We start from the raw sequence: 21,034 nt of genomic DNA on the forward strand, positions 1-21,034 counted from the left end.
AGCCCTCTGGTCGCCCGCTGTGCCCCGGAGAAAACGGCCCGCTTGGGAACTCGCCTCACTGGCTCCTGTGCCTGCCGGGTCTCTAAGGAGACTGCTCAGTGCCTGGTCGACTCCTCTGTGTTCTGGAAAGTATGGTCTTGTGTGTGAAAGTGGGTCAGAGTTCTGAGCTTAGCCGCCTAAAAAGGTATTAAAAAAAAGGAAAGAAAGGAAAGGAAAGTTAAGGGATGGGACATGTCACAAAATACACACTGTGCTAGGTCAAATATTTTCTTCTTCATTCTCGGCATTATTTGCTGCTGGTTTTCTCTTTTTTGATGTTTATTTATTTTTAATTTTTTAAATTTACTCATTTTGAGAGAGAGAGGAAGAGAGTGCACATGGAGGAGGGGCAGAGAGAGAAGTTATCAACAGACAATTCCAAACGGGCTCCGCTCTCAGCACGCAGCCTGATGCGGGACTCGAACCCACGAACGGTGAGATCGTGACCTGAGCTGAAATCAAGAGTCAGATGCTTACCCGGCTGAGCCCCCCAGGCGCCCCTGCTGCTGGCTTTTAATTCAAAGGCAGAATTGTAGAGCTGCTTCCGCACCGTGTTGGGGAGAGTTGGGACTTGGTGACATCACATGGGGACCCCCAATTCCAAAGGACTCTGCTACTGGGCTGTAAAACTGGGGACGCAGGGAGAGTAAACTCTCATCACCTCAGAGCTGTGCAGTGTCACTATGGGGAGGGCTCCTGCCTCTCACAGGCCACCCTCTTTCCGTCCCATCCTCCCTGGGCAAGGTTGGGAGCCGTTCGTCGGTTCCACGAGGTCCTCGTCGGCTGGGACTGCTGGGACGGGAGTTGGCCTTAAGCTGTTCCGTGTGAATAGATGTGGCTCTGACCAGCTCCCCAAGCCCTTGTGTGCCAGGCTTCCCAGAAAGCGGACCCTCCCCTGACTCCTCTTTGAAAAGGTCTTTGTAAGAGGAAAACGGTGTGTGTTGGGAGGTGGCCGCCAGGAAAGGGGGCCGGGGGTGCAGGCAAACAGACGGGGGCTCCAAAGCAAACAGAACTCTCGAGAGCTGCGGCGCAGGTCAAGTGTATCTCTGGGCTGCGGATCCGAGGTCGTCAAGTGGCGGGAAGGCGGGGTCCCCTTGGGGGTGGCTGGGATGGAAGCCGGCTTTCCCGAGGGGTGTTTGGGGGCCGCTGTGAAGTGATGGAGTGGGGCCACGACGAGCCTGGCTGTGGACGAGGGAGGTGACCCTGGGGCGGGGGGTGTCCAGGAGGGACGCCAGGCAAGCGGATGATGCAGCCAGGCTGGCCCCAAAGGCCGCCCCTGCCCCGGGGCCCTCCACCCGTGAAGGGAGACTCCATGTCGCTGGTGCGTGAAGGTGACCACCGCCTGCGGCCTTCTCGGTGCCTCGCTCCGCTGATGTCCGGCCCTCCAGCCGCAGCGCTGACTACTCTTTAGCGCCCACGGTCATCTTTGCCCGGCTTCCCTCCGTGGCGGCTGGAGGGCGAGGAGCTGGACCGCACGGTGTGGCCGGCGTCCTGCCAGCCTGCCGTGCCGTGCCGTCGTCACACGGGTCGCTGCCTTCCCCCAAGTGCCATTTGCTTCCAGCGATGACGCTTCTGTTGTTTGCCCGTCCTCGTGGCTTCAGTGTCCTCTGCAAGGACTCCACATTCTCCTGGCTTCATGCGCTGTCACCACCTCCCCGTGTCACCAAGACACCATCACCTCTGCCCTGGATCCCTGCGGTGGCCCCCTCACTGACCGCCGGCTTCTTCCCTGGCACACCCAAGGGGCTTTTTAAAATTATAATGCCGGGGCGCCTGGGGGGCTCAGTCGGTTCATGCCCGACTTTGGCTCAGGGCATGATCCCACACGGTTCGTGAGTTCGAGCCCCACGTCGGGCTCTGTGCTGACAGCTCGGAGCCTGAAGCCTGCTTCGGATTCTGCGTCTCGCTCTCTCTCTGCCCCTTCCCCGCTCCTGCTCTGTCTCTCTCTCTTTCTCTCAAAAATAAATAAATACTACAAATTAAAAAAAACCCACTTTTCTAAAAAAAAATAATAAAATTATAATGCCGTTTGCATCACTTCTTCGCTGAACCCCCTGAAAAATCCCCCGTTTCAGTCCAAGCAAGAGCAGAGGTGGATATGGAGACCTGTATGCCTCCTCACCTTCCTCGCCCCTCTGGCTTCATTTCCTCCACCTCCTCTCTGCTGCAGCCAGCAGCTTTCTTGCTTTCTCTCAAGCCTGCTGATGCGTCTACCCCAGGGCCTTTGCACCATCTCTCTCTTTCCTCTCCCTCACCTCCTTCAAGCCCTTGCTTCATTTTTGGATTCAGAGTGAGACCCCCTCCCCTGCCCTCTGCTGCCCAGTCGATCCCTCCCCAGGGCTCCTGGTTTGCTCTTTTTCTTTTTCCAAAAGCATGTGTTATCTTAACTTACCATACAATTTATGTAAGAGGTTTATTATTTATCTGTCTCTCCTGGCTAGATTGTAAACACCATGAAGGGCAGGAATCTTTGCCAGTTTTGGTCATGTCCCGCGTGCCTAGAACAATGCCTCGTGCATCCTAGATGGTCAGTGGATGTTTGTTGAATGAATATATGACTGAATTAATGAACAGGTGTGTATTAAGAGAATTAAATGAGCTGCCCACATGTTCTTGAAGGCTGGTGCATTTGGGGGACGTATTTTAGACCTTATTTGAGCCGAGTATTTACTTTTGCTGTACGTCTGGGAATGTGATGGGGCGAATACTGTAAACTTTGCTTCTTCATTCACTCAGCAAATATGCATTTGTAGCAGGTGCTGTTCTAAACTCAGGAGAGAAGATACAAACAAATGTCCCAGGTACTGGGCCTAACGATGCCAGATCCTCTGATATTTTATTTTTAAGAGCAGCTGAAACCTGAATTTGTACATGAAATCTCCCAACTTGTAAATATTGTCAACTAACTTAAAAATTGCTTAATTTACCCTAACAACCAAATGAAACATTCATAACAATCGAATGTTGCCTTTGGGGCTGTAGCTTGTACTATCTGTTAGCTGACAGAAGGTTCGGACCTTCTAGAACCTTCTAGGTACGTGGGATCTCACAGGCTGGGCAGGATTTGGGTGAGCTGTGAGGACAAGAGGAGGAAGGGGGGATGTTTCTGCTACTCCCTGTGGCCAGGGCGGAGGGGTGGAGGCAGGACAGGCCGAGTGAGTAGGGGGCTATGACGGAGGATGTGTGTTTCCACATCCGCACTCGTCACAGTCTCCCCTGGGCTATGCTGAATCATCCTTTCCAGGTAAAACACGTTGCATCTGTCAGGATGCAGGCCCAGCTGCTTAAACAAAGAAACAGGATTGCACAAGACAGAGATGCGTCTCTGTCATCGTGGTCTGAGGGTCAGCAAGCTGCAAGGTTCCTTCTCTTCTGGCTTTGCCCTGGGTCTCGCTCCTGGCCGGGCTGGCTCACCTGCCCCTGTGCAGCCACATTCCAGCCGGCAGGAGGGGCAGGAGGAGGCGGCCCTTCCTCCAAGGGCGGGATCCAGACTGTGATCCGAGTACTTCTGGTCACACCCCCTTGGCAGGGCTTGGGGACACGGCCACGTCGAAGGCCAAGACAGGCTGGAAAATGTAGATTCTACCCGGGTGGCTACATATCAGCTAAACATTATATTTTTCTGTGAGGGAAAGAGAATGGGTCTCACAAATATCCAGCAGTCTGTGGCATCTGTTCTTCTGGGTCTCGGGTTCTGTGAGGTCAGGCACCTCTCACTGTGCCCTCGGTTTGTTTGTTTATTTATTTATTTATTTATTTATTTATTTATTTTATTTTATTTTTCACTTGAGAGAGTGAGAGGATGGGGAAGTGGCGCAGAGGGAGAGAGAATCTTGAGAGAGAGACAGAGAGAGAGAGAGAGAATCACGCCCAGCGTGGAGCCCGATCCTGTGGGGCTCCATCCCCTGACCTCGGGATCATGACCTGAGTCGAAATCAAGAGCCGGATGCTTAACCCACTGAGTCACCCAGGTGCCCCCGTGCCCTCAGCTTTTTAATTATTTTAGCAGGACCCCAGCAGCACAAGTGGAAGGTGATACTCAACATGTAGTTTCTCTCTTTTAGATTCTTCTGGCTCACTGCGTTTCTGGTTAGACTCAAGGAGCCTGGCGAGCTTTGGTTTTGTCTTGTTTGTTCTCACAGCTGGTCTAGAGCGGCCGTCTCCAAACTTCTTGGTCTCGGGACCCCGCTGCACTCTTGAAAATTACCAAGGATACCGAAAAGCTTTGCTCACGTGGGCCATATTGATTTAGGTTTACTGTATTAAAAATTAAAACATTTACAGGAATATGCAAAGAAGTATTCCATTCACTTACACCGTCTGAAAGTCTCCACTGCAGAGTTGTGACAGGGCGATGGTAACGGAGCAAACAATGTTTTCACGGTATTATGAAAATAACACTGACCTAGCACATCCCTTACAAGGATGTTGGGGACCCTACACTTTGACAGCTACTGGTCCAGAGAACACAACCTGGTTATGCGGACTTGGGTAATTGTTTGTATTGAAACTGATGAGTGCTAGGGTTAGAGATTAAAAAGCATATTAAGACAGGAACGCTGTCACTGAGTAGTTAATGGTGCAAAAAAAAAGAAAAAAAAATATGTTGACCGAACAGTCTGTAAACGTCTTTCATCTTAGATTGAGGGGAGTTGGTTTCTATTTATGAACTAGAAATAACTTTTCATGTGGGACTTAACAGTGATCGGTTTGCATCTACGAGGAGTGACTAGATTCTGGTGTTTAAGATATACTGCATTAAACATCGGAGACATTCAGAAGCTCGTTACAGAGAGGTTGGTCTGAGTTTTGTGCGCGCTGAGCATTGTTTTTGGCCGCCCAGCCCTGAATTTACCTTTTCTTTTTCTTTTTTTTTAAATATAATTTATTGTCAAATTGGCTAACATACAGTGGGTATAGTGTGCTCTTGGTTTTGGGGGTAGATTCCCTTGGTTCATCGCTTACATACAACACCCAGTGCTCATCCCAACAAGTGCCCTCCTCGATGCCCATCACCCATGTTCCCCTCTCCCCCGTCCCCCATAAGCCCTCAGTTTGTTCTCTGTTTTTAAGAGTCTCTTGTGGCTTGCGTCCCCCCACTCTGTAACTATTTTTCTCCTTCTCTTCCCCCGTGGTCTTCCATTAAGTTTCTCGTATGTGAAACAAGTTTATCATATGTGAAAACATATGATACCCGTCTTTCTCTGCCTGACTTATTTCACTTAGCACAATACCCTCCAGTTCCATCCACGTTGCTGCAAATGGCATGATTTCATCCTTTCTCATTGCCAAGTAGTATTCCATCGTATATATAAACCACATCTTCTTTACCCGCTGAATCTACCTTTTCTTCCAGTGGAATCTGCCTTTCTCACTCCTATGGAAATGTAAAGTGTCAGATATCTGCATTTTCTGGTGCCAGGCTGGAAACCTCATGAATCAAATATACCTGGGCCACATCTTAACAATCAATGCCTGTTGGAGGGCTTAGAACTGATGGATTCAGAATCCTTGTGGGTAAATCCTAGGAATCTGCATTAAGAATTTTTTAAATTTTTTTAATGTTTATTTATTTATTTTAAAAATTTGTTAATGTTTATTTATTTTTGAGAGAGAGACAGTGCAAGCCAGGGAGGGGCAGAGAGAGAGAGAGAGAGAGAGAGAGAGAGAGACAGAATCTGAAACAGGCTCCAGGCTCTGAGCTGTCAGCACAGAGCCCGACGCGGGGCTCGAACTCACAAACCATGAGATCATGACCTAAGCCGAAGCTGAACACCCAACCAACTGAGCCACCCAGGCGCCCCCCCCCCATTTTTTTTTTAAATGTTTATTCATTTTTTGAGAGAGAGAGAGACAAAGCATGAGCCAGAGAGGGGAAGAGAGAGAGAGAGACAGGATCTGAAGCAGGCTCCAGGTTCTGAGCTGAGCACAGAGACTGATGCAGGGCTTGAACCCAACAACCGTGAGATCATGACCAGACGCTTAACGGGCTGAGCCACCCATGAGCCCCCTAGGAATCTGCATTTTAAACCAGCCTCAGGTTTACATAACTTTTAGAAACAGTAAAGTTTAAGAACTGCTGTTCTAATGTTTTTAACTATCAGAATTATTTGTTCTCCCTTTAAGGATCTGAGTAACCCCTAAAAAATAATTCTAGGCTTTACAAGACCCTAGTCAATGACTAACTAATAATATTTCCTTGTCCCTTCCCCCTTTCCCCCCACCCAGTCCCAAATACCCCATAAGCCTTTTTGTTCTGTTTCTTTAACTGTTTTAATCCTTCCTTCCTCCCTTCCTTCCTTCCTTCCTTCCTTCCTTCCTTCTCTCCTTTTCTTTCTTTCTTTCTTTTTCTTTCTTTCTTTCTTTCTTTCTTTCTTTCTTTCTTTCTTTCTTTCTCTTTCTTTCTTTCTTTCCTGGTTTATTTCTTCTCACTGAGGACTGGTGATTCCCCAAATGGGACTGCCTACATTCAGTGGCACCAGAATTAATTAGGGTTTTAAATGACACTGAGGCTGTGGCACTCTCCCGGTCAGTTCTGCAGCCTGCAAGCTTAGATCCCAGTGTTACCCCAGGCATCACTGGAGAGGATGAAAGGGAAATATTAGAACCTGCCAACCTGACTTTCCTTGAAGGATTTCTCGGGCATGGATTCGGGCCAGAAAAAAGGCGCAGGAGGGTTGAATGATCTACGTCTGAGATCTCTAGAACCACAGAATGCTCTAATCTGAATGAAGATAGGTTAAGCCCCTCATACCATAAATGAGGAACTACAGAAAAGCTACATGTCCAACATCACATAAACGATGAGTGGAGTAAAAGTTCAAAGTGAATTCAGAAGTGGGAAGTGGTGATGCATTGCCCGACCCAAAGTAGCACAAGAAGGAAGGAGGCTAATGTTCACTGAGTGACTGTTTGAACTTGAGCACATTCACGTAACATCGCCGAGCCTCCGTTTCCACAACTGCAAAATAAAGATTCTAATAATAGCTAACACTTCTATAATATCGACTGTGTGCTAGGAACTCTCCCAAGCACTTTCTGTGCTAACGCATGTAATCCTTGCCCCCACTATGTGACATAGGTCAGTTTATTCCCCGCCCGCCCCCCCCCGGGTCGGTTTGCACAAAAAGGCTGTAAAACTCATGTGCAGGCACGTAGCTGGCGTATTCGTTTTCTGTTCCTGCTTTACACATCACCACAAGCTTCGTGGCTTGAGACAACGTACATTTATTGCCTCAGAGTTTTGTGGGTCTGGAGCCTGGGCACAGCAGAACTGGGTCCTGTGTTCAGGGTATCACATAGCAGGAATGGCATTGCTGACCAGGTAAGAATCTCAGGAGGCTCCAGGTGCTCTTCCAGCCTCACGTGACTACTGGCAGAATCCATGTCCCTGGGGCTGTGGTACTCAGGGCGACTGAGTCTTCGAGATCAGCAGGGGAAGAGCTCACGCTTTGAAACGTTTCGCCTGATTAGGTCAGGCCCACCCTGGATAAACGTTCTTTGGATTAATTCAATGCCGACTGGTTAGAGCTCCTAATATATCTGGAAAACCACCTCATCCTTGCCATGTGACATAACATAAATATGGGAGTAGCAGGTCCATCACCTTTGCTGCGTACGGTTGATTAGAAGTCAGTTACAGGTCCGTCCACACTCAAGGGTACACACACCCATGGAAACCCAACCGCAGGGGCCACAGGGCTGTCACAGTTCCACCTTCCAGAGCTAGTAAAGCTGAGCTTAGGCCCAGACTGCCTCCAGGTGTAGAAGCCCACGGCTCCAGGGTCCATGCTGTTAACTCTTACAACCTTTCTCCCTTTGAAGAAAGTAAGAAAACACCCAGGGGCGCCTGGGTGGCTCAGTCACCTAAGTTCAACTCTTGATTTCAGCTCAGGTCACGATCTCACGGTTCATGAGTTCGAGCTCTGCGTTGGGCTCTGTGCCGAGAGAGCGGAAACTGCTTGGGATCCTCTCTCCCTCTCTCTCTCTCTTTGCCCCTCCCCTGCGTGCACGTGCGTTCTCTCTCTTTCTCTCAAAAATAAATAAACGTTAAAAAGAAAAAAGAAAAGAAAACACTCAGAAGACACGCCGGGTACTCCGCAATAACTCTCTTCACACCCCCACTTTTAGAGGTCTGCTTTAAGAGAAACCATAACCACCTGCAGTCTTGTAAGTTCGGGAAGAGACTTCCAAAGTCTCTCCAAACACTCAGGTTATATAAGTCATTTCGATTTGTTTATATTCGGAGCCAGAAATAACCCTGGGGTTTGAGATTTGAGACTCGAATTCTCAAAAAATAACCGGGGCTCTGCTTTTTGTCTTTGAAACAGACGAAGTGATTGAGAAGAAACCATCAGCACCTTCCTTCTATAGTCTGGACAGCATGGATCAGCCATTTACTGTGAATTCTCTGGTAGGTAATGCCCACCGATAGCTTACATATGGTCTGAAAACCCAAAAAGAAGAACAGAAACATAGCGAATGTGAAATGAGTCACAATTACTTCAAGAAGTTTTGTGCTTGTCGCTTTTCATCCATCTGTGTGGTCCTCGCCTTTGAGGAAGTGACTAATAAAGCCATCTTTGCTGGAACTAAAAATAATGCCTTGGTCCACAAAAGTGTGAAATTTTAATTTCTCTGGTTAGACTCCAAGAGCGTGGTCCTTCAGCAGAACACCGGGGAAGGAGAACTACAGAGTTGACTTTGTAGGAGGGACCTCAGCTTCTTTCCAGATAAAAATGGGAAGCTTACCTGGTGTGGTAGGGACCCAGGGAAACATTCTGTGTGTAACACATAGACACTGCTTTGGAATCCTGCATAAATGGCTGCGTACTTGGAACTTCCTTCTTCTCTCACGTTTCCCCTCACAGCCCAACACCGTAGGCACCTTCTCCAGGTGCATCTTGGAAAGAACAAGATGGCGGAGAGGAAGTAACAGGGGCCCTGGGATCACAGAGGCATAGTCTGTGTCCCAGATCGTCCTCTGGGTGAGAATGTAGGCACATTATATAATCTCCATGGCCCCGTTTTTGTACTTTGTGCCTTTCGACAATTGGGAACAATATTTTTAACGTTCCCAGCTTGTCATGAGGGCTTGATAAAGGGGAGCCGTTAGGACCGTCCCCCTTCTCCTGACGAGCCTCCCATCCCGCTCACCGCAGCCCCGTGGCCCCGTGGACAGCACTAACAGCCGCAGTGGACTGAGCGCCTGGCATCTGCAAAGCTTTAGCCCGAGAACACAGAGAAAGGCAGGGCCTGGTTCTTGCTCCAAAACAGGTTGGGACCCAAGTCCTCTGCCAAGATCGCCCTCACAGGTGCTTAGCTGCTCAGACAGGGTGAGGAGCAGAGAACTGTAGGAACTTCTTCACTTTCCAACCCTGTGTGGTCCGGGCACCGTGGGGGAATCGAGGCGGCCCCCCTCATCCTTTTCGAGGGTCTTGTGTGTTTTCTAGAACATTATGTAGAAATGATTAAAATGTTAGTGGACGTGTCAGTGTAAAAAATGAACAGTGAGGCATTTTTCAGCTGGGGATTTTGCGTTTTCATCCAAGAACCCCACACGCAAACCCAAGGTTACAGATTGACGGAGGTGCCGGGCTCTTCCCGGTTTACTTCCGAAATCAGTTTTGCATTTGGGAAGAACAGGACCATTCAGTAGAGGAAAAGTAAATCGTATTTTTACTTGCAGGCGAAAAGATAGTCTAGGTATAATCACATTGCAGCTTTTTCTCTCTTTCTCCTTTCTTTGGTACATTTATTATCATCTGTGCTGCAAGAAATACTCTACATCCTAGGCAAACAACGCTGGATGGACAATGATTCTTGCCCCTCCAGGAGTTCCCAAGGAACTGAAAACAGTATCCACAAATAATTATAATTCAGTGCGGACTCTATAGTAATAAAAAGTGGACAAATTGCTTTTGCACGTCCAAGAGGCTGGAAACCCCCTTTGGAAAGCGTGCTAATTTCCACAGAGTTTTCTTTCTCCCCATCATGTTCTGACATCACCGAAGCCTTTATCTGTGGTCGAATGGTGACATTTTCCTTTCGTGCTGCTGAGCACTGCGCTGAGTGTGGTGGCTGTGCTGCTGGACTTCTCACCTAGTGACAACATGGCACCTAGTCAGGCACCTGAGGCTCGGACTCCACAAGCTTCCATTCCTGCCTCTGAGGAGCGGAAGCTTCTGACAGCTTCTCTGAAATTAGAAAGTCTTTTTTTTTTTTTAATGTTTATTTATTTTTTGAGAGAGAGAGACAGAGCATGCGCGGGGGAGGGGCAGAGAGAGAGGGAGACACAGAATCCGAAGCAGGCTCCAGGCTCTGAGCTGTCAGCACAGACCCTGAAGCGGGGCTCGAACTCACAGACCGTGAGATCATGACCTGAGCCGAAGTCGGACGCTTAACCGACTGAGCCACCCAGATGCCCCTGAAATTAGAAAGTCTTTTCAAAAATGAGAATGGCACAGCAGGGTTTGGCTAGAAGGAAGTGTGCCTTAATTTAAGGTGAAGTCTCTTAGGAAGGGCTGAGTTTACTCACACCTGTCTGATCTCAGAATCCTGGGCCACGTGAGACTAGATTTAAGGTGCCACGGTCACAAATCCGGTGTCCCAGGTTTTCTTCATAACTTGGACCCAAAGACAGGCTGTGGGAGACTGATAAGTCTTATTTCTTCTGTTCTTTTTTTTTTTTTTTTTAATGTCTATTTATCTTGAGGGAGGTGGGGCAGAGAGAGAGAGAGAAGGAGGGAGAGAGACAATCCCAAGCAGGCTCTGCACTATCGGCCCAAAGTCTGATGCACAGCTCGAGCTCATGAACTGTGAGGTCATGACCTGAGCTGAAATCAAGAGTTGGACACTAAGCCGAATGAGCCACCCAGGCGCCCCTGTCCCTTCTGTTCTAAATTGACCTGGGCACCCAGTCCCGGGAGCGATAGCTGGAGACGTTCAGGGCAGAGAAGCCCAGGCCCTGAGTTTTCTCAGGGAGAAGGAAACAGAGAGAACGTGTTTGTGCTTCTCTGGCTGGTTATAGAGCATACTTTCTGGAAGAATGATTCCAGGTCCCTGGGGTCCTCTCTGCTTCAAAACTGCCACCAAAACAGACCTCAGGCCATTGCAAGACCTGCAAACGTCCGATTCATTGCACCCTGTCCTTGAATCTTGGCTCCGTCACTCACAGCCAGACGGAAACCATGTCTAGCTCAATTAATTGTTTAGCTGTCCACATACCTTTTCATCACGTGCTCTGCCCAGACTGTAGTCCACCGACCCTCGACTGACGGAGGCAGACTTGGAGACCTAATTCTGCTCTGGGCTAATTCCATTCTTGTTGCATCGAAAGGTGGTAAGCATGGTGAAGTGGTCTAATCCAGTGCTTCCTCGGCTGCAGCATGCGCGAGGACCTCTGGGGACATCAGTTCAAACACAGGCTCTTCGAGCCTGACTCCAATCTCTAGATGCGGGCGGAGGCCTAGTAAGAATTTGTACCAGGGGCGCCTGGGTGGCTCAGTCAGCTAAGCACTGACTCCTGCTCAGGTCATGATCTCACAGTTCGTGGGTTTGAGCCCCGCGTCGGGCTCTGTGCTGACGGCTCGGAACCTGGAGCCTGCTTCGGATTCTGCGTCTCCCTCTCTCTGCCCCTTCCCCTCTCTCTCTCTCTCTCTCTCTCTCAAAAATAAATAAAAACATTAAAAAAAAAAAAAAAACCTCTCTTCAACTGTGTCCTTCAAGGACAGCAGTACAATATTTTCTTTCCAAAGTAACTAATACAAAAATCTGCAAAGGCCATAAATTCATTTATAGGCTATGATTTTCATACAGGCATGTCATTAGATTCTTTCCATTCTTTCTTTCAGTTCTTTCCTGAGCTATTTTTTTATGGTTTGCTTTTACTGTCCCGCCGGATGCATTATCTTGACCACCCTTTCCTAAAATGATGTTTAAAGACCTGCAAACAAATTTTATTGCATAAGGCACTATTCATGACACAGAGGTTGGGAACTGCATATAAGTAGCATTGGAACAAGGCTTACAATCATTGCATTTTTAAGTGTTACATACACTTGCCACACAAAGGCTTCGCTTTTGTTGTATCGTTAACTCTTTTTGAAAAAAAATTTTTAATGTTTATTTATTTTTGAGAAGAGAAAGACAGAGCATGGCGGGGGAGGAGAGAGAAAGAGGGAGACACAGAATCCGAAGCGGGCTCCAGGCTCTGAGCTGTCAGCACAGAGCCCGACTTGGGGCTGGAACTCACAAACCGTGAGATCATGACCTAAGCCGAAGTCGGACGCTTAACCGACTGAGCCACCCAGGCGCCCCGTCGTATCGTTAACTCTTTAGGAACTCTTTATCGTTAACTTATGGAACTCTTTATACGGAACTCTTATGGAACTCTTTATACGTTAACTCTTACCGTTAACTCTTACGTTAACTCTTTCTCCTTGGGTACTGGTGTCAGGTACTTAGTACAGAAGATACATCCAGAATCGCAGTCCTGTTCATTTCTTACCATAACCAGAGATTCAAATTTTGCTTTGCAGAGAAAGCTAGCTGCCATGCCTGACCACACGGATGTTTCCCTCAGTCCGGAAGAGCGAGTCCGTGCCCTGAGCAAGCTCGGCTGTAATATCACCATCACGGAGGACATCACCCCACGCCGCTACTTCAGATCCGGAGTAGAGATGGAAAGGATGGCTTCGGTGTATATGGAAGAAGGAAATTTGGAAAATGCCTTTGTCCTTTATAATAAATTTATAACGTAAGTCTTTAGTTTCGGAGGCCTTCAAAACGAGAAAAGTGGGGAAATGTTCACGAGGTGTTTTGGTGAGACGGTTTGGATGCCGGGAATATTTTCCCACTCAGACCAGTTTTGCAGTCTCCAAAAGCGTTACGTGTCCAGGCTTTTAAGTCAGAAAGGAATGTATTCAAAGGCGTCCCCACACCATTTCTGAGGCTCGGGATGGAGTGAGGTTCGGGGACAGGAGATACCTTCTCTACAGGCCAGTGCAGTGACCTGCGTATCTTTCTCTTTGACACTTCTCACAAAGGAAATGTCTTGTTTTATGCCATTCTCCCCCACAGCAATGTAAGTGTTTTGTGCGAGTAGGAGCCAGATTGTAGCTCTGTCTACGGTGCCTAGAACATGCCATTAACAGGTTTTTTTTTTTTAATTTTTTAACGTTTATTTATTTTTGAGAGACAGAGAGAAAGCATGAGCAGGGGAGAAGCAGACAGAGAGGGAGACACAGAATCGGAAGCAGGCTCCAGGGTCCGAGCCATCAGCACAGAGCCCGATGTGGGGCTCGAACCCACGAACCATGAGATCGTGACCTGAGCCGAAGTCACACACTTAATCCACTGAGCCACCCAGGCGCCCTGCCGTTAACAGTTTTAAAGTTTGATATGATGGGTTGCGACTGGGGGATAAGTTGGCAGTTATATGAAGGATCTGATTCAGGGATAGAAAGGAACAGTCAGTTTCACATTGTAGTTTGTTTTGTTTTGTTTTGTTTTTTTTAAGCAATGGAGAGAGCTTCAGCAAATATGGAGCCTACCTGGCTCAGAGCAGAGCTATTCTTTTTTTTTTTTTTTTTTTTTAAGTTTATTTATTTATTTTGAGAGAGGGAGCACGTGCACGAACAGGGGAGGAGCAGAGAGAGAGGGAGAGAGACAATCCCAAATCCCAACCAGACTCCTCACTGCTAGTGCAAAGCCTAATGTGGGGCTCAGTTCAGGGATCTCGACATCATGACCAGAGCCACAATCAAGTCAGAGGCTTAACCGACTGAGCCACCCAGGCGCCTCTAGCGTGAATGTTTTTTTTTACAAAAGCAATTTATTTAGCTGTGTAATAACGTTCTGTATAAAAGAGCTTCCAAGGGGCGCCTGGGTGGCTCAGTCGGTTAAGCGGCCGACTTCGGCTCAGGTCATGATCTCGCGGTCCATGGGTTTGGGCCCCGTGTCGGGCTCTGTGCTGACAGCTCAGAGCCTGGAGCCTGTTTCGGATTCTGTGTCTCCCTCTCTCTGACCCTCCCCCGTTCATGCTCTGTCTCTCTCTGTCTCAAAAATAAATAAACGTTAAAAAAAAAAAAAAAAAAAAAAAAAAAAAAAAAAAGAGCTTCCAGAACGTTGAGTGGAAGTGGCCGCCTCTGAACAGCCATGTAGAAAACAGCATCCTTCCCGTTAGACACTTTTTAGTAATGTGTCCCGGCTTAAGAATTAACAGAAGTGAGGTCTGGAGTTTCCTCCCTCATTTGCCCGTTTACTGGTGGGAGGATCTGTTACCAGTAACTGTTCAATCTAAGCTGAAACTCATACTTTTATTTTAACTGAAACTCACACGTTGGTTGATTTCACTAGTTCCGTTGGGGACTTAACCCGAGGACCTCTGAGAAGTTGGTGGTTCACAACGCTCAGCCTACTGGGGAAGACCATTAGTTTCTAGAGCGCCAACCAATAAATGTGAAATTGGAGGCCACCAGGCATCATGGATAGTGCACGTGTTCCAAAAGTCTTAATTTCTGAACTCTAAGTTACCGATCGGCAATATTTCTTGTTTTGCCTTCTCCTTGCGTGTTTGTACACATTTCTGTGGAAACGTTAAGTGTGGTAAAACCAAAAAGCCACTATACTGAGTCATCAGAGTGTGTGAATTCCCTTCTGTCATTAACCACGTGACAACCTGTAATTCACTTGTCCTGTGCGGGCCTCAGTTCCTTATCTACAAATGGAAGACTTACAGGCAGAAATCTCTAAGCTCTCTTCAACTCTAAACGTTTGTGACTTTATTCTATTTATAAAGCTTTAGGCAACTAACACTTTACATAGTCTCTTTAAGCCATAATTTTCTTGTTCAAAGAAATGAGAGTTATGGGCGCCCGGGTGGCTCAGTTGGTTAAGCGTCCGACTTCGGCTCAGGTCATGATCTTGCAGTCGTGGGTTCGAGCCCTGCATCTGGCTCTGTGCTGACAGCTCGGAGCCTGGAGCCTGCTTTGGATTCTGTCTCCCTGTCTGCCCCTTTCTCTGTCTCTCTCTCTCTCTCTGAAAAATAAACATTAAAAAAAAAAGAAATGAGAGTTATTTTACCATTCCACTGTCGCCTGTAGGCAGCATGACGAAGGCAAGCAGGTGTGATCTGTAAGGAGGAGAACACCAATAATGATAAGGTATCATATATTAGCTGATCAAAAATAGTGTTTACAGCCCACCATGATCCATCAGGGAAGGACTATTTCTTTATTTAACAAATATTTATTGAGCACACATTATGAGCTGGACACTATTCTACCAGTAGGGATACATCAGTAAGAAAAAAAAAAAAACACACCCAAAATTCCCTGCCCTTGTGAAACAAAATGTTCATTTACCCTGAAAGTGATGCATCTGGTTTGCTCTTGGGATTTCCCTTTACGTCCACTGTCCCTTGTCCCTCAAAAAGGTGATGAAGAATGAACTCCTAGTGAGCACCTCCTAATCCACTAGGGATTCTGGCTGTTATTTCTCTTAGTTGCGACTTTTCAGCAAAGAATTTTTGGTCAGTAGACACCATGACACTACGGATTCATCAGTGGTCCTTTGAGTCTTTTTCAGGGGTGAGAAGAGATTACATTGATCTTTTCAGACTCTTAACGTTTTTCCACGACCCTCTGTGTTGCCAGCCCCACAAGTGAGTAAGGTGGCGCTGTGGCGGGATTGAGCACCGCGCACCTTGAGAAGGACCAATGTGACACGGTCCGTCAGGGAGCAGCCTCACCCTCGTAACCTCAGTGCTCCGTCCGCTGAGCTTACCGCCCTGTAATGCCAAAATCATAGGTTCATGTCTGCCTTCGGTGAAAAGGCCGATGGAAAGGATGTTGGGTAATAATAATGTAATAAACATGTCTATTTGGAAACGGAGTTTCTTTCTCATACTAGAAACCACTGCCCACCTGCTTCTTCTGTTATATCATGCTAAGGATGTGCTTTCTCTTTTTCTAGCTTGTTTGTGGAAAAGCTTCCCAGCCATCGAGATTACCAGCAGTGTGCGGTACCTGAAAAACAGGATATTATGAAGGTATCGTGGGGTCGATTCTCCCCTGAGGGATCAAATGCTCCCCGAGTCTCCGTTATTGATCTGCCCCTACCTCCTTTCCTCCTTCGTCACGTCCTCTTGAGAGCTTGAGCGCAGAAAATTCCATTAGCCAAGATGTTTCGATTTCTTCTTGGACCTTTAATCATCGTTACTGAGCCAGTGTGGGATGTCTAATTGAAACTGGGAGGCGGGGGGAGAAAAGAAGATCAAGAATGTGTTCAGTTTGCCTTGTGGCGTGACGAGGAAGTATTCACTGTTCTTCCCAGAGACTGTCGGAAAGCGTGTCCAATTCCCCAGATTCATTTCAGAGTCATCTTGACCGGTTTTGATTATCCCATATAGTCCCGAACCCCAAAACTGTTTGAAAATCAGTGCTGATTGTTAAGGCGGCCACAAAGTTCTAGCTATTTTCTTCTTGTAGGATTAGCCGAAGGGCATAATAAAGTGTTTGTGGATAGCCTGAAATATTCTCAAGGAAAAGGAGAGAGTTGTTGAAAAGTTATTTATTTACCATCAACATTTGCAACTGATACATCAAGCTTCAAACAATTTTAGCTGGAGAATATATCCTTTTAAAGAGCACGTTTTTAATGTTTCTCCTTTGCCTTAAGTAGTTTGGGATGAACTTACTTGGAGAAAGATGAAACCGTATATAAAAGGCCAATCACAGCCTGGAATTTTAAATAACTCTCAAAAGATACTTGACCATATAATAGAAGAAAGGCTCTCTTACCAGTTACATCTGGCCTGAGGTGGCCTGTGAGAACCCAGATTTTGTCAAACGACCATCTACCTTTTTAAAAATCTCTATACGCACTTCTCCGAAGGGGCCCTCATTGCCACACCTTATGTAGCATTTCTCTCAATCCTCTTGCTCTTTCGACCTCAGACGGTTCTATAGGGGACCCAAGGGCCCAGCCACCAAGCTGAGCCTTTTGCTCTAATTTAGTGTTATTCTTATTTTTGCTTATAGGAAAAAATTCTCCGAAAGCATATACGTTTTCTTTGTGTATGCTTGTTGAATAAATGGATGGATGGATGGATGGATGGATGGATGACAGGCAATTAAAAGAAAAGACATTTTAGTGGGACAGCCTGGCCAGAGTTAGATTCGGATTCTAGTAATAATGGGGCCACCAGCTAGCTGCATGATACTGGAGAAGACTTCTCATCTCTGTAGGCCTTTGTTCCCTCATCTCTGAAAAGGAGGGTGGTGCTTGGACTAAATCAGATTTCCCAGATTTTCCGGCCACTAAAAATCACTGACAAGTTGTTTGAGGTCCAGACTCCCCAACCCTGCCCCAAAACATGTTGATTCGGGGAAACCGGGCGTAGGCCTGGGAATCTGTATTTGTACACAAAGCGCCCCGGTTGCCCGTTACGGTCTGTCAAGCCCAGCGGCCCCTCCCTACCACGCTGTCCAGTGTCTTAATCATGATGCCGCACCGTTGGCCTGCTGTGCGGTGTGCAGTGACAAACCCACCACGTAAACACGGGGTACCTAACTCAACAGAGCCCTTCTCTACCTAGTCGAGTCAACAGAGGCTCTTACAAAAGGGATAAGCCTTTCCATTTCCTACTGAAAAGTTGTGTTTTGGAGCCACGGCAAAGAGAAGTTTCTATTTCCGCCATCATCTTTGGTTACTTGTGTCTTGATTTCTAATACGCATACCAGCTTTTCTTTCTCAGCTGATGATCTGAAAGACTGTACTGAGAATCCCACTAATCAATATGTATATATATATTTTTAAAAGAAACTGAAGGAGATTGCATTCCCAAGGACAGATGAATTGAAAAAGGACCTTTTAAAGAAATATAACGTAGAATACCAAGAATATTTGCAAAGCAAAGTAAGTTCAATTGGTACATTTATTTCGCGACTGTTTTCTGTGCAGCTATTTTTTGAATTTCATTTTCATGTGAGTGTTTCAAGTGTCATGTGCCTTTCAATTAAAAATTACAGATACAAGGCTGTAAAGCCAATAACGAATTCATGTTGATATACAGGTTAAGCACTTGCACCAAAGAAGTGGTATTTTTATTTCCTTACAACTCTAATAACGTTGAGAATGACTTAGAATATGGATTTCTTATGGTGATTTAAATAGAGCTTTTTGACCAACTCTTGCCAGTGGAACCTTGAGGCAGATGACCGCTTTTTGGTGATGAACGGAGCCAGTAGGAGGTAGGGAAAACAGTGTACAGTTTCTGATTGTTCTGATCTAGATTATTCTGGTCTAATTATGTAGGCCTTGGAAATGTAAATTCAATTCTTGAATATTACAGTCAATATTGCACTAAGATAGATGAATAGCTAACCATATGAATGAAATGTAATCGTATCACCAATGGACGGTGGCTTCTGGATCATTATTATGTAAAGTGAGATCATGATAATGATGTCTAAGAGATTGAAAGGCACTGGAAGAAGAAATTGACCAGTCCATAGGGCCTCAAGTTCAAACCTTGAATTCTTCCTGTTTTTAGCGTTGTTATAAAGGTGGTGTTGCTTTTTTTGTTTGTGTGTTTTTGTGCTTTGGGATTGTCGCTTGTACTGACTTTCGCTTCAGTTCAATGTCATGAACTTGGCACATGGTCGCAGAATGTCTCTGCTTCCTGGGGGCATAGCCAGGTTTGAGTGCTGAGCTTCCACTAAATGACAGCAGGAATGTTGAAATCTGAAATGTTGAAACTCCTCAAGTGTGCACATTGATGATTTGACTTGAACTATGAAAGATAAGAATGATTTGGGGGACCCAGACAAAGCAACAGCAAAGGAGAGAAAAGCCCAATCCGGTCTTCCTTCACGTCAACGATGCCTGTGGTTGCCCCCTCAGGATCTCCCAGGGAGGAAAGGCCTGGTCTGCCTCTGATGATAGCAGTTATATCACAGGCCACAACAGTGTCCCAAAGTAGATGTCATGTGGCAATCTCTGTGGAGTCCGAGGGGCAGCCTTTATGCCTAGGAGAGAGAGAGAGAGGAGGAGGAGAGAGGAGGAGAGAGAGATGGGTTTACCCATCAGTAAACCCTCACTGTAGGCAGTCCTGGAATCATCCAGAAGCTTGTTAGAAATGGGAATCTCGGCCCCTAGCCCACAGCTGCCAAATCGGAATCAGCCCTCATAACAAAACCCCGGGTGATTCGTGTGCACCCCAAGTGCTATTGGAAGCTGTGTGCCCCACCCCACCCCTACCAAAGTTAGTTGGTTTTCTTTTTGTTGTTTTTTTTTTTTATACATAATTTTTTAAAAGTAATCTCTACCCCCAGTGTGGGGCTGGAGCTCACCACTGAAATCAAAAGTCGTGTGCTCTACTGACTGAGCCAGCCAGGCATCCGGCAAAGTTAATTTTTTTTTATGTTTATTTCTTTTTGAGAGAGAGATCCAGTGTGAGCAGGGGAGGGGCAGAGAGAGAGGGAGACACAGAATCCGTAGCGGGCTCCAGGCTCTGAGCCGTCAGCACAGAGCCCGACGTGGGGCTCGAGCCCACGAACCGTGAGATCATGACCTGAGCTGAAGTCGGACACTTAAATCAACTGAGCCACCCAAGCATCCCCAAAGTTAGTTTTTATCAAAATCATTTGAGGAACTTATTAAAGATTTGTATTCTCTGACCTAATAATGCCTGGATTTTTTTTTTTTTTTTTTTTTTTTTTTTTGAGACTAGGGAACCTGGGATTCATCATCTTAACAAAATTCCCCATTCGTTCTGATAGAGATGGCTGGACCGTTTCCTAGTGACTCCCCTTTCTCCAAAAAGCCCCCGAGTTCTCGAGTCAGAGGCAAAAACTTCTACGGCAGGGACTGTCCAGTAGAACTTCCTCTGATGATAGACACGTTCTGTGTGGCGCTGTTATGGGAGCCACTAGCCACGTGGTGCTGAAAAGGTGGCCGGCGTGACCGAGGAACTAAATTTCCGATTTCATTGCATATAACTTCATTTAGATTTAAGTAGTCCATGTGGCCAGTGGCTGTGATTTTGGACGGGGCGGTCTAGGGTGATGTGACCATTTCTGAGAGATTTTGCTTTGGTCCGTCGGGCCACGCCGACCATCCTGACCTTGATTTCCTAATTCTTTTTAAAAGCGTGGGGTATGGAGGGAACTTGACTGCCATAGCCCGCCTCTGGTAAAACGCGGGTGGCTTTGGGACTGCCCCCTTGGCCAACGTAAGGGGCCTCGGCCGTGATGGTTGACATTTTCCTCGCTGTCGCGTGAGCGTCCCCGTGGGCGGACCGTGGCCTCTGTGTCTCTGCGTCTGCTAGAAGCCTGCAAGTGTCCAGTCCCGCTTCGAGGCGGCTGCCTTGGAAACTAACCTCTTCTTGCGGCCGCCACGTTTTTTTTCAGAACAAGTACGACGCCGAGATTCTCAAACGACTGGAGCATCAGAGCCTGATCGAGGCCGAGAGGAAGCGGGTGGCTCGGATGCGCCAGCAGCAGCTGGAGTCAGAGCAGTTCCTGTTTTTCGAAGACCAGCTCAAGAAGCAGGAACTGGCCCGCGGGCAGATGCGCAGCCCGGAGCCCCCCGCGCTGTCCGAGCAGATCGACGGCAGCGCCGCGTCCTGCCTGTGCCCGCGCTACAGCCCTTCCCTGCTGCACGTCTCCGCGGACCAGCCTGGCAAAAGCGACGCGGCCAATTCCGCCAGCCACTCGCCCCCCGTCAACAGGGCTCTGAAGCCCGCGGCCACTCTGAGCGCCGTGCAGAGTAAGTGATGAAACGCATCCCCGCGAGACACGGCTTCTCTTCCGCTGGAGCCGTGGCCCCTAACCGCTGGGAGGTGCTCCTCCTTTCTCTCTTTTTTAAATTGTTTAAAATGTTTATTTATTTTGGAGTGAGAGAGAGAGACAGAGCGTGAGCAGGGAGACACAGAGTCCCAAGCAGGCTCCAGGCTCCGAGCCGTCAGCACAGAGCCCGACGCGGGGCTCGA

The 21,034-nt window shown here is 47.4% G+C and overlaps 1 protein-coding gene across 3 annotated transcripts in view; it reads left to right on the forward strand.

Moving 5' to 3' along the window:
• The window catches only part of STAMBPL1 (STAM binding protein like 1), a 48,246-nt gene that overhangs the window by 15,652 nt on the left and 11,560 nt on the right, over positions 1–21,034 (forward strand). The window contains exons 2-7 of one of the 3 annotated variants that reach the window (XM_086679543.1): positions 359–473; positions 8,370–8,452; positions 12,579–12,796; positions 16,015–16,090; positions 17,863–17,958; positions 20,454–20,811. In XM_086679543.1, coding sequence (XP_086535669.1) covers positions 359–473; positions 8,370–8,452; positions 12,579–12,796; positions 16,015–16,090; positions 17,863–17,958; positions 20,454–20,811 — 946 coding nt within the window. Of the gene's footprint in view, positions 1–358; positions 474–2,505; positions 2,614–8,369; positions 8,453–12,578; positions 12,797–16,014; positions 16,091–17,862; positions 17,959–20,453; positions 20,812–21,034 lie in introns of those variants that run through there. The other 2 variants (XM_086679545.1, XM_086679544.1) reach the window with 2 other exon arrangements.

This window comes from Puma concolor, chromosome D2 (assembly GCF_028749965.1).
Source record: "Puma concolor isolate L17-30 chromosome D2, mPumCon1.1.hap2, whole genome shotgun sequence".
Lineage (NCBI taxonomy): Eukaryota > Metazoa > Chordata > Mammalia > Carnivora > Felidae > Puma > Puma concolor.